Raw genomic sequence first — 13,403 nt, 5'->3', positions numbered from 1 at the left:
GCCACCGTCAAAGAGCCATTAGGTTCTAAATAATACTGAATACTGGTTAACAAACTCATTAATTGAGCTCAATTGTTATCATGGCCATCCCCATTGTTTTGATGAAAGAAAAACACTGCTATTTTTTCTGGTGATAAAGTGCTGATATTGTCAGGAATAACGATCAGGTTTTAACAGGAAAATAATTATCTACTTAAAATCATGAAAGCAAGGGATCGTATACTTGGCGCACTTTATTTTCCCTTGAGAAAAACCTCTAAAACTTTTTAATTTTTCCATAAATATGCATTTATATAAATACAGAAAAATCGAGAAAGTATACTATATTATTGTGATTTTATGTGACATGAAATAATAAATAAATAAAAATTAAATACATAAGTAAATATATAATATTATTTTGAAAAAAAAATTAAAAAGTGATTATAGATTTTGAAGCTCACACACCTATACATATCTATCCATAATTGAATTGTAATTTTAAATTTTATATGAAATTATTATTTTATTATATAATTTATGAGAAAAATAAAGATAATTTCGCGAGGAGTATTTATTTTTTTAAATGAAAGAGTGACACGTGAGAAAGGGAAAATACAAATAACCATAAATTTGTGAAATGTCTCTTATCCATTTTCGATGTTTTCGAAGCTTTGTACAAAAGCGTATACATATATATTAAAAAAATTAATTCAGACGAGTTTTTTTTTTTTTTTGGAATAATTCAGACGAGTTTAAATTTAAATTAGTGTTAAATGAAATAAAAGGTAAAATAAAAATACACAAATAAGAAAAAAGTAGGAGTGGAGAGAATAGCGAGTGTTCGAACGGGGAAGAAGACAAGACTAAAGAGTCACGGCTTGCAAAATTAGTTGGCCAAGCCACAGGGACAATGGGATTCTCGACCTTTTTTTTGACTCTATCACCCCATTGAAAACTCTACCACACACACACCACACCCTCTCCCCCCCCCAACCCCACTGCCTCTCTCCTCTCATCCTCCACCGGTCCACACCTGGGCAACCCAAGTGCGCCACTGTACTGTTCTCGTGGCATCCCCTGCCATCTTGGAATAGGAATCAGAGCGGGAAGACACTAGCTGCAGGCCCAAAACACAGCAGACTTTGAAGATAGGAGATAGGAAACAGAGGGATAAAAAATCCCAGAATGAGCTCTTTTAGTCCTTCCAAAAACCATTCTTATCGTTCTCTCATTAGGAAGCTCCTTCCATGGACCTTTTATGCTATCATCCCTTTGGTTTTCTTCCGCTTGTATTTCTACCCTTGCACTGTTTCTCACTCCAACCTCATTCTCATCTCCTCCTCTCCCTTCTCTTTTTCTCCCTCTACTCTAGGTACATCATTCTACTCCGAAGCCTGTTTTGTTTATTTTCCTTGTTAAAATTTTGGGTTCTTCTGGCACTAACAAGGTCTTTTTGAAATTGTTTTCTATTGTAGAAGAGGAAAGTGCTAAGGAAACTACTCCATGTGACTACACCAATGGCGACTGGGTCCGTGACGAGAGGGGCCCTTTGTACAATGGTACTTCCTGCGGTACAATCAAGGAAGGCCAGAATTGCAACTCCCACGGCAGGCCAGATATGGGTTACTTATACTGGAGATGGAAACCAAAGCAATGCAAGCTTCCAAGGTTTGACCCCGACACATTTCTTCGACTCCTTAGAAATAAGCATTTAGCATTTGTTGGTGACTCCATGGCTAGGAACCAACTAGAGTCACTTCTTTGTATGCTAGCCACTGCCTCTGCCCCTAAGCTTGTTTATCGAGATGGTGAGGATAACAAGTTTCGCAGATGGCATTTTGATTCTCATAATATAGATATATCTATATATTGGTCACCCTTTCTAGTAAAAGGTGTGGAAAAATCAAATGCTGGCCCAAATCATAACAAATTGTATTTGGATCATGTTGATGAGAGGTGGGCAGCTGATATGAACGGATTTGACTTGATTGTTCTTTCAATTGGGCATTGGTTTCTACATCCAGCAGTGTATTATAAGGGTGATTCTATTCTGGGTTGCCATCACTGTCCTGGTCTTAATTACACTGAAATTGGATTTTATGATGTCTTGAGGAAGGCTTTAAAAACTACACTAAAGACTGCAATTGAGAGAAGAGGGGGCGGTTCTAATGGCAATGGGACTAAAGTGATTCTTACTACCTTTTCACCTTCACATTTTGAAGGTGACTGGGATAAGTTTGGTGCTTGTCCAAAAACCAAGCCTTATCAGGAGGGAGATAAATCACTTGAAGGAATGGATGCAGAGATGAGAAAAATTGAAATCGAAGAAGTTGAAGCTGCAAAGTTGAGTGCTATGCAATTTGATTATCTAAGATTAGAGGCACTGGATGTGACCAAACTATCGCTAATGAGGCCGGATGGTCACCCAGGACCTTATATGTATCCATTTCCATTTGCTAATGGTGTAACTGAGCGTGTGCAAAATGATTGTGTGCATTGGTGCTTGCCAGGGCCTATAGATACCTGGAATGAGATATTACTGGAGGTGATTAAGAGATGGGATTATCAGTCAATAAGAGAAGAATGAGTGATGACAATGTGCCAACATAGAGGGTTTGTCTTTGTGCTAAATTTTGATCCATTTGGGTGGTGTTTATTGCTCTTGAAGAGAGACAAAAGGAAAGGAGACAACTAGATAAGAGAGGTTAAGTTGTGCCAAGAATAATGAGATTTTGGAGTATCTTTTGGTTTTTGTTAAATGTACAAATGATATCAATGTGAAGTAAATATTAACAAATGATATCAAGGAAACCTTGGCAACATTCCAAGTGATTGGGACCTTCCATTTTGTCTACAGAGCAGTTTCTTTTGGATGTGAGTTATGCATCTTGCTTAACCGTTCCAACTTTTATCCCTTTTTTTTATGAACCATCCAATCTTTTAGCATATTATCCTTATAGAGTCTTCTTTCGCTGGAGATGTCTTTCTTAAATGGTCAATGACGCTCTTCCCGGTTAAATTAGGTGAATTGATTTGATCAAATCAGAGATACAGCACTGCAATAACTTGGTTGAAACAAACATGTTTTCCATTTTGATAATCAATCTGGTTAAATTAGGATCAGCTTAGGTGAATTGAATTGATCAAAAGCAAGGACTTAAAACAATATTATTTGTTATGAACTTCAGCTGCTAACCCAAAGTCTTCGTGTTTAGCTTAACTACTCTTAAGAGCACCAATCAATATCATAATGAGACCTGGCATAGAATGATTCCCTCTCTCAAAAGTCAAAACAACCCTATTCTATTATCATTATTATTATTAATCTTTGTGGGGGTCCATTATTTTATAGCTTAAAGGCCCTGGTCCAAGGGATCCAAGGCAACCTTGCAGTGCTTGTTTATGAAGAGACCATAATAAGACTACTACTATGCTAGATTTCAACCAAATACGAGTTAAAAAGCGAAAGGCTTTGCTTTGAAAGGGGAGGGCTCCGAAAGCGGCTGCTAGCAACTATTCTGGTATTAATAATCATTACGCCATTGCCATCCAAGCTCTAGCTTAAGGCCCTCTAAACGTGAATTGGGCTCCAACAAGTCCAGTTCTATGTATGCAGGCCATTTTATTGTGAGAAGAAGCGGATTTGTAACCAAAAAAAAAAAAAAAAAAGCTATTTGCTCAAGAATTAAGTGAAGGTTAGGTTAGGTTAGGTATTGATAGACTCCAATTCAACTACAGATGGTTAGGTGCTGAATGATCCAAATCAATGATTAAAATTATCGGCATTCATCCACTTGCAATCTGCATGATTTGCTGAACTAATTAATTAATCCGATAAGCAGAAAAAAAAAAAAATCAAAATAGGTGGTGAAAATTTTCCTCTGCTAATTTTTCTGTGTCAAATGTGAGCAGAATATGAACTCGCATCTCAAAATTACTGTTTCCAGCGAAAAGCAAAAATTGATGTTATTATGAACCAAAGGAATACCCAAGGCCTGTAATGCACATGAAAATCCATTCAATTTTTGCATTTCATCAAAGATGTTGACCTGTGAGCTGAGAGATATCCCTTGGTTTTCAAACAAATACCTCGAGGAAGATGGGATTTTGGCTTCAATCACTCTGCCTTTTAATTTTATTTTTGTTTTCCGAACTGGAAAATTCTACCCCCTTGGGAGCAAAATCCAATGACTGTATCAGAGAACTCTGGTGAAAATAGAAGCAAATGAGGTGACATAATTGTTTTACTTGCAACTAGTTCCTCACTTTGGACAAAAAGGTCATTGCATGGCATATAAAGAAACAAAAGGTTTACAATTTCAGAATTTTTGGGGTTATTTTGTTGATAGTTCATTAAATGATTCAAAAAAATCTCATAAACTATAAAAATCTGGGATCTTGTGAAAGACAAATCTGCCACTTAACCGGGAGGATGATGTTTCCAGTTATCTCATCCGATTAATCCAAGAACTGATGAACTGAATTCAGTCTTTCTATGGCTGCATCACTCTCATTTTCTCTCACTCTCTCCTCTGATCCACAACCCCATCAAAGACTACCCTTCTTTTTCTTATCTCCAAATCATAAACGCACATTTTTACCTTTCCACAAATCGTACCGTTTCAATTTCAAATCCTCCTCTTCTTCCTCGTCGCACCCCTCTTCTTCAACAACAACAGAAACAACTAGTGCTTCGGCTACCTATTCAAATCTTGAGGATTCATTCAAAGTAGGGAGGTTTTTGAGCAATGAAGAGATTGAGAAGCTTCAGAACCTTCAGAATTTTAGATACTATCAAGAACTGGAAACTGGGTCGATGTGGGTTAGGGTGATGAGGCCAGAGGAGATGGATATCACTGTTAAATTGCTGGCTGAGTCTTTTGCTGAGTCTATGTTGTTGCCTGTGGGGTATGTGTCTTTGTTAATGTTTCTGGTAAAGCAATACTTGATTGAGAGGAGAGCTGTGATGCCACATGCTGTTACACTTGTTGGGTTTTATAAAGGGAAACAGGAGAGTAATGGGGATGGGGAAGAAGAAGAGCAGGGGGAGGAGCTGGCAGGGACCGTGGAGGTTTGTTTTGATAAGAGAGGTGCAAATGCTTCTCCTCCTACGCCAACTCCTCCCAAGAATTCTCCTTACGTTTGCAACATGACTGTTAAGGAGCCACTTCGTAGGTATGTCTTGTTTATTCCTTTTTTTGTTTTGGTTCTTCGAATTAGGCATTTCTAATTGACATTATGAACTGCTCCATAAGAATTTATTTTTACTTATTAAAGTGGTCAATAATGATCTATGAGAGTGTTAATAAACTAATATATGAACACAATCACTTGAGGAGGTTGATAAAATATTCGTCCAAGTAGTTGACATACTTAAATGGCATTCAAATTGTAGCCTGTTAAGAATTTAGGAAGAGGATTTTAGGATCGTCGTTTGGAATTCAAACTTCACTAGCACTCATCCAAAGATTTGGTTATCCACCGTCTTTATTTCTGTTCTTAAGCCCTACACATACATTCCTGAGCAAACTTATGGTTCAAACCAGTTAATTGAACTGATAGTGAAAAGGGAAAAAAAGTAAGATAAACGATCTATACAAATAATGAATCTTAATTGATATGTTCTTTATTGAGAGAAAGAGCTCAATATAATTAAATGAGAATTTTGAGTATAGAGAATAGCTTTTTTGAACTTATGGCTTTACCATTGAATTGCCTTTGTGGAAACATGATATGCACTTGATGAAGTTGCCATGATCCACTCATCACCATCATTCAGCCTCATTCATTTTTTTTTTTTAATGTTATTTAACTTTCTACACCGTGACTCTAAGATACCACACCAGCTTCAAACTTGAAGCATTTCTGTGCAATGTATTGAACTAGCCTAGATATCTGACTGTATGTGTGGAACTTCCAGGAGGGGCATTGGTTGGAATCTTCTGAAGGCAAGTGAGGAACTAATTTCTCAGATGAGTTGCACAAGAGAGGTGTATTTGCATTGCAGAATGATTGATTCAGCCCCCTTTAACATGTATACAAAAGCAGGCTACAACGTTGTTAAGACAGATAGTGTATTGGTCCTTTTAATGTTGCAGAGACGCAAACATTTGATGTGCAAGAAACTTCCAATCTTAAAGAATCCTTCAGAACTTGATTTCTTGGACTCTGACATGGAACTTTTTTCACAATCGGATACACAGATGCCATGATATGTGTTTCTAAGGTGCATCAAACAGTTTCGCCATGTATGAATCATTTACTAATTGCAATAGATACATCAGCCACTGATTACTTTTGTTCTTTCACTTCTTTTTTAATTGGTCTCTTAGAAGTTATTCTTTAAGATTTTCCTGGCTGTCTCATGCTAATTACCATATCAAATGTTGCCTACTATATTTTTCAGGTCCAGTTTCTTCAGGATATTGTTAGACTGGATTTTGGTGATCATACAATCTGGTTGATTATGGTAGGAAGCTGGATCTGATTATGTGATGTCTCCTTCGCTTGTAATTTTTCACAATTATGGTAGAAACCTGTTGTGCTCCAGGTAACTTGCACCAGGTACCTCCATTTCTTGCTAGCAATTTACACTCAAAGCTTTATAGAACATGTATACGTATATTATTTGAAAAAAATGAGCATGAGCTTGGATGAAATGAAACAAAAAGAAAGAGGAAAATAATGGGCCACCTCAAGGAATCTAAGTTGAGAGAGATAAATTGAACAAGCATGGTCGCCCAGAGTACTTCTGGAGCGGATCTAGCTTTTATTGCAAAAACATGTTCCCTGTTTTAGAGCAGCACATGAAGAGGTGGAAGGAAAAAAAAATTTGAAGTAAGGAGTTGATGTTACATTGAGCCATACATACGAATGAATGTTTCTTTCTGGCCAAGTCCTCTTAATTTCTACTTTTAAGGTTCAAGTTTGTTGCCAAAAAAATCCTCCCTGTAGATCTTCATTTAACTTTTTGTGACACTAAAAATCACTAGTTTTCTTTCTTATTATGTGTCTATTTCTTTGTTGTATTGTTAAACTCCTAGGTGCCATAGCATCCAAGTCTCAATAACCTAATGAGGAAAATAAATAACGTTTATTACTGATGTAATAGAGTTTCTGGTTGCTGATAATTCATCAGGTCTATTTGACCATTTTGAATGTACGCAATGCTGTGCCCAAGCCTTTTGAATTTGTATATATGATCATTTGGAGTTCTTTTACACATTCAGTCATGGAGGGTCTCTCGCTGCTCTCAACACGGACACAACGTGATGCCAGGTTTGCGAACTTGGCTATAGATTCCATTGTGTATGAATTCCGACTTAGATCTGGATCTATCAACTTACGTAACTTCTTCCGATCATTCAGTATATGCCTAACCTGAAACAAAAAGGTTTATTCATTTGCTATTTCAGTAATGTTTGCTTAGTGTTGCTGTTGTCCTTGAAACCTGAGAAGAAAACATCTATGCCAAATAAGAAAAAAAACAAATTGCATACCTGTAGTACAAGGTTTTGATCAGTTGGTCCCTGACTTAAGTCTACAGCTCTGCGTCCTGTCAAAAGCTCAAGAAGAACCACTCCAAATGCATAAACATCACTTTGTAAAGTGAGTTTCCCTGTCTGTCATGAATGGAGATGGACTGATGTTTACACCTCACTTTCTATTTAAATTAAGTAGGAAAAGAAGTAGGATCTCAAAATAATTATTGTTCCTATTACTTGATTGAAAGCAAAGACCGTAACTAGCTTGGGAATAAGGCAACCAAGCCTTAATTAAGTTGGGTTAAAGTGATAGTGCAGGGGCTGGACTTTTATTGATGGTTGGTTCAGTGGTTGTCGGAGACAGAAATTCCTTATTCTATCAACAACAAAATAGCAGTTTCTTGATTTTGTCTGAATGATTAGTGAATCCTTGTGGGATAGTGTTTATTTGTTTTGCAGTGTTTTCAATTCAAACAGATCAGTTTTTACTTTTTAGGCTTAAAAGTTGCACGATGGTTATTTATCTATCTAGGAAGGATGAAAGATAGAGACTCTACATGGCAACAATGTTATCTATTTGTGCTTTGAATAAAATGCAGCTGATAAAGTTCAGGTGAGCTTGAGATTGTTGTTGTAAATTCACCAGAAGGACAACCAAAGGAAGCATGGATACTTGGATAGAAGTGCTTCACATGTCTAAATACTTTTGATATCATAAGCTTGTTGAATTCTGGATAATTGGATTTACTAAGCAAATGCAAACCTGTCAGAAGTGTGGGTTTAGATTTTTGCCAACTTAATTTGGAGTTTAAGAAGCTTGGCATGTTTAAATACTTTTGATATTATAGGCTTGTTGAATTCTGGATAATTGGATTTAAGAAGCAAATGCAAACCTGTTGAAGGTGTGGATTTAAATTTTTGCCAACTTAATTTGGAGTTTAGTATTAAACATGCAAAGCGGTTCCTAGAATGTCCTCTAGGAATCACAAAATAGAGAAATTACCTACTTTATCTGTATACTGCATGTTTTTCTGGAAGTCAAGGAAACAGTTTATGAACATAGCATAATACATGAACTTAGTATATCGAATGAAAAAAATGTTAAATCTAGTTAGGTTCATAAATTTGTAATCCCATGACTTCATATCTACCAAGTATTGTATGTTCCTAGTGTCTTACTTGCCTAACTATCATTGATGCCTCCATCAACATGCAAAGTAAAGCACAAACTAAGAATAGTTACATATTTCACATGCATGTGGTCTCCATGGTGCAGGAACAGTCATTTCCTTTTGCAAAGTTAGGCAACCAAAAGTTTAAATCTTATTATGATGAATTGCAAGTGAGTAATTAGGAGAATTTAGAGAATTCTGTTCCGTGATAAGGAGATTATAGTTGGCAAAGCAGCAATGAACTCTAGCATTCATGAAAGGACATGAAATTCTGAATAAACAATTCCAATTGCTCTTTAAACGTTTGCAAATTAGAAATTGAAGAAAGATGCATACCGATGTATACTCCGGGTCAAAATAGCCAAATGTGCCCAGAACCCTAGCTGTCACATATGTCTCATGGCCCTCTGGCATCAACTTAGCAAGCCCAAAATCAGAAATCTATGAAAAATAAAAATATGAAGTTTAGCTACAAATTTTCATTATATTGGGTTTAGAACTATTTATTAGCTGTATTTTTTAAGAAAGTTCCCTGGTTATGTGGGAGTGAAACTTTTGATGAGTTTCAGTTGAGAGTACAAAAAGCTTCAAGGTTATTTACCTTGGCATCAAAATTGGCATTTAGGAGAACATTAGTGGATTTAAAATCTCTGTGAACAATTGGAATCCCAACTGCAGAACTGGAATGGAGATAAGCCAGTCCCCTTGCTGCTCCAAGTGCCACTTTAAGCCTCAAGGGCCAATCCATTTTTGCATTCCGAATTCCTAGAAAAATTTGCAATTGCTAGATGTGACAATTTAATAAGTTTAACATGAGAAAAGGATTTTGAGTAATACCAACCATTTAAGTGATCTTGCAGATTCCCATTTTGCAGATATTCATACACTAGAAACCTGTGCTTCCCATCAGCGCAATATCCTATCAAGGATACCAGATTTGGGTGGTTGAGCCTGCTCAAGATATCAACTTCTACACGAAACTCTCGTTCTCCTTCAGCTTCTTTAAATGGTGGCAACTCCATTTTCTTGATTGCTACAACCTTTATATTGCAGAAGAGAAGCAAGTTCGTTTGTATTCCTATTATGTGGTATTGATGATTAACAACTCTTAACTATTTTCCTGTTTTATATTCTGGAATTTAATCGATTCACTGAAATTTTTGTTCTGAAACAAAATTATATTAGTGTTGTTGGTCTATTTGGGGTGTTCTGAATTTTAGACTATATTTGTGAATTATTTCATTTTCATCAATTTTGTTGCTGTAAATGACAATCCATTGCTCCAACATACCTCTCCTGACCGCAGAGTGCCCCGGTAAACTCTACCAAATCCTCCTTTTCCAAGCATTTGTTCATCACTAAAAGAGCCAGTTGCCTCCTCCATTTCCTTGAGTGTGAAAACTGAAGATACATGGTGTCTTTGTGTGGCCTGGGGAGTTTGCTCCTCGAGTTGCCAAAACTCCACAGGTTTGTAAACCCCTGTAAAGAAGGTAGGTGCATATTTAAACTATGAAACTATTTATGGAAAAATAGGTTAAAAGAGCATGTTGTGAGGAACATACAGGGATCTGTGTGTTCTTGGGACCTGCTTCTTCGGCGCTTGTTCCACGCGGAGACCAACCCAAAAGGCATGATGGCTCTTCCTTGGATTGAATTAACTTCTGTTTTCAGGATTTAAATGAACTCTATTATCTGTAACACCAAACTGGATAGAGAGAATGTTTCATGGAAATCCTAGGAATAAGAGATGTATCTTGACGCCACTGATCACTTGACAGAAAAAAGTGCAGATTAGGCTAAGGTCTTGAGAGTGTTTGCCTGAGTAAAATATGATGAAAATAGAAAAGATGATGAAGTGCGATATGCAAAAAGAGAGCAGCTGATATTAAGAGAATGGTCTCATGAGTACGCATTGAGCAAGGTAAGGTAGATAAGGAGAATACTCAACTACATCTTTCAACAACCTGGAAATTGGAGAAGGGGGGGAGAGATGTACTTGAAGAAAAAGGAAAGAAATGAAGAAAATAGTTGGTATTGCTTGCTTACCTTAGGGTGATGTGGTGGAAAGGTGGTAGGGGAACGTTTTGTTTGATAAGGATATACAATCTGCTGCAGTCTAATCCTCCTTTTTCATTCGATTTTTGTTTTTAACTTTTTATGAAGATAAAGGTAGCCGTTGAGAGGCTGTTTTCATTTGTTTCTCTAATTTTTATTTCATTTGTTTTCTCTCCCACCTTTTTGTATATTTTTTTTTCTCTGTTATTATTATTTGAAAATGACCAAGGATTTAGATATCAACAATTGGTTGATTAGCATTGATGTGGGAGGAGCTAGTAAGATCTCGATCTCTGTATTTTTCAAGTCACTATAATTCACAATTCACTAATTATAAAATGATAAAAACATAGGAGTCTTGAAAAGCGTAACTCCAGAATGTCCTTCCATGAAAGCTGACCCACTGGCTATAACCAAGGTTTTTGAGAAAGGAATCCCTCCTTCTGGGAAGATTGAACTTTAGCCAGCCTATGGCAAATCATTTTGTTTACTAGCTTTGGATGACGGGAGCATTCAATTCCCATTCTGAAGCCACCCATTCCTTTCAGGCTGAAATCTAATACGGCCCCGGTCCATTTGGGCTTATCAGTTCTATAACAGGCAATTTCTTTCGTGCTAATTGGGCCTCCAATAAAAAATCTTACTTTAGCAACTTGAACTATTTTTTTTTTTTTTTTGAGCAGAACTTGATTATTTTAACAAACTGATACCTCTAAAAGAAAATCTTTATATCTTAATCAAAATGGATAAAGATATAAAATTTCAATTCTCAAAATGAAAAGGAAATTCCAAAAATACTTTCTATTAGAAAATATAATTACAAAATTACCATTCTCATTCTCCCTCCTGAATCCCCTCAAACCCAGAAATCCCTCTTCTGTCCAACTAATCCAGGGTCGTCCTCCTCTCTAGCACACCTACCAATGCCAACTTTGTTAGTTGGGAAGGAGGCCAATCACATTAACGATGAAGGAGGTGAAAATTGGAGAAAGAGAAAAAAAGATTGAAGATATAAATTTGGTGGTTCCCCTCATTTCTAAAAATGATAGGACGAGCGATAGGGATAAAGATGGGAGGGGGTATACAGAGAGAGAGAGAGGGGATGGTAGAGTCTTTTCTTTTGACAAAAAATAATTATTTTTTAATAAAAAAAAATTTATTAGCAGAATTGTAGTATCGAGATAAATTAATTTTATTTTAAAAATAAAAAATTAATATTGTGAGTCTTTTTTTATCAGTGTGATTTTAATATAAGCCTGTGTCACAAAAAAATGCATGAGGTCCATGGCCTATTAACAAACCACTTTAACACTCAAGTTAAAGATTCATTTAAAGAGTAAAAGCAATGATAATAAGAAAGCAAGTGTTCAATTTAGTAGAATAAGTGTACTTGACTTGTAAGGTCATTTTGATATTTATAAAGTGAAACCTTGTATGACATTGGAGACGATTTCTAAAATCTGAGATTGTTTGGGTGTTAGATTTATAACCCAAAATCCTAATTCATTTGAAAAACTCTTTCCTAATTTAAATAGGAGAAATATTTCTCAATAAGATGGAAGAATATTTTCTATATATAGTATAATTTCTATTTTAGTGCTATTCTGAAATTGTGTGGAACTTCTAATCAAATTAGGATTGAGGGAATTAACAATATTTAGAATAGTAGAGAAATGTTATTTGACTTTACCCATAAAGATGAGCTTTGCCTATGGAATGTGGCTTTTTGCCATGGAGAGTAATTTTGCCCATGAGAGTGGCTTTCAGCCCACGAAATGGGGTTGTCACCCATTGTAGAGAGAGACTTTATTAATTGTTGACGATTTGGCTCTACCCATTAATAAGGGCTCTTACCCATTGTAGTCTCATGGAGGAAAAGAGACTTCGGCCTAAGATAGAGAAAACACATAATCTAGAATGGATTATTATCTATTATAGTTGAAAATACCTTTATGATGTAGTAATTGCAGTAGTAAATATATTATGTTATGTCCAAAGGAAATTGAAAGGGCTAACTAATGTATTTATTATGAATAATTTTTTTATGAAGTGTAATTGGGATAATGGGTAGTATAGCTTTAGGCTTATAATGATAATTATATTTATTGATAGTAGAAGATGGCATGCCTATGAACATAGCCCTATGTGAAGGGTAAACCACATAAATATTAATGTTTTGTGTGCTTGCTTTATTTCTTTATAGTTTATACACTTTTGTGATGCACAACAATTGGTATCAAAGCTTAGAAATGATTTTAGTGAGTTTGATTGAAGGTGAAGTTGCTGTGACATGTAAAAGTTGCACATGCAACATGGAAGATGCAAGCTCAAGGTAGTAGAAAGTTGAAATTGAGATGAAACTTTTGACATAAAATCAAGAAAATTCAAGATTTTTTTAAGAAAGAAGCAAGTTACACCCAATATGAAGATTTAAGAATGAAAATTCTAAGAGTTCAAGCTCAAACATGAAGATTTGATGATTTGACGACACCCAAAAATTTGAGGTATGCATCAGTTGATGGGTTTTGCGTAAAGGTGGAGATTGCTAAATTTATAACCCAAAATCTTAGTTGATTTGGAAGACCCTTTTCTAATTTGAGTGGGAGAAATATTTCTGAATAGGATGGAAGAATATTTTCTATATAGAGTAGAATTCTTATTTTAGTATTATTCTTAAATTGAGTAGAACTTCTAATCATATTAGGATTAA

The 13,403-nt window shown here is 35.8% G+C and overlaps 3 protein-coding genes across 8 annotated transcripts; 2 read left to right on the top strand and 1 right to left on the bottom strand.

The window, feature by feature from the left end:
- The first annotated feature begins 972 nt into the window (after positions 1-972).
- On the top strand, positions 973-2,887 carry LOC110632062 (xyloglucan O-acetyltransferase 1). Of its 2 annotated transcripts, none has more exons than XM_021780169.2 (2): positions 973-1,354; positions 1,461-2,887. In XM_021780169.2, the coding sequence occupies exons 1-2, from the start codon at positions 1,168-1,170 to the stop codon at positions 2,567-2,569; spliced, it is 1,296 nt and encodes a 431-aa protein (XP_021635861.2). In that variant the 5' UTR covers positions 973-1,167; the 3' UTR covers positions 2,570-2,887. The 2 variants fall into 2 exon arrangements, with proteins under 2 accessions (XP_021635861.2, XP_021635860.2); XM_021780168.2 differs by having other exon boundaries at positions 1,458-2,887.
- Positions 2,888-3,855: 968 nt separating this feature from the next.
- Positions 3,856-9,890, top strand: LOC110632064 (GCN5-related N-acetyltransferase 5, chloroplastic). Of its 5 annotated transcripts, none has more exons than XM_021780173.2 (4): positions 3,856-5,157; positions 5,903-6,208; positions 6,389-6,546; positions 9,514-9,890. In XM_021780173.2, the coding sequence occupies exons 1-2, from the start codon at positions 4,478-4,480 to the stop codon at positions 6,192-6,194; spliced, it is 972 nt and encodes a 323-aa protein (XP_021635865.2). In that variant the 5' UTR covers positions 3,856-4,477; the 3' UTR covers positions 6,195-6,208; positions 6,389-6,546; positions 9,514-9,890. The 5 variants fall into 5 exon arrangements, with proteins under 5 accessions (XP_021635865.2, XP_021635864.2, XP_021635868.2 ...); XM_021780172.2 differs by having other exon boundaries at positions 5,903-6,230; positions 6,389-6,532; XM_021780176.2 differs by having other exon boundaries at positions 5,903-6,230; positions 6,389-6,532; positions 9,499-9,890.
- On the bottom strand, positions 7,057-10,776 carry LOC110632063 (probable serine/threonine-protein kinase PBL28). Its single transcript, XM_021780170.2, has 7 exons — positions 10,201-10,776; positions 9,930-10,117; positions 9,480-9,678; positions 9,240-9,403; positions 8,975-9,079; positions 7,482-7,604; positions 7,057-7,362 (listed from the first exon to the last, which is right to left on the bottom strand). The coding sequence occupies exons 1-7, from the start codon at positions 10,268-10,270 to the stop codon at positions 7,123-7,125; spliced, it is 1,089 nt and encodes a 362-aa protein (XP_021635862.2). The 5' UTR covers positions 10,271-10,776; the 3' UTR covers positions 7,057-7,122.
- Between the last annotated feature and the right edge of the window lie 2,627 nt (positions 10,777-13,403).

Source organism: Hevea brasiliensis, chromosome 9 (assembly GCF_030052815.1).
Source record: "Hevea brasiliensis isolate MT/VB/25A 57/8 chromosome 9, ASM3005281v1, whole genome shotgun sequence".
In the NCBI taxonomy this organism is placed as follows: domain Eukaryota; kingdom Viridiplantae; phylum Streptophyta; class Magnoliopsida; order Malpighiales; family Euphorbiaceae; genus Hevea; species Hevea brasiliensis.
Note: the sequence above shows the minus strand (reverse complement) of the source record. Positions and strands in the feature narration are given on the sequence as shown.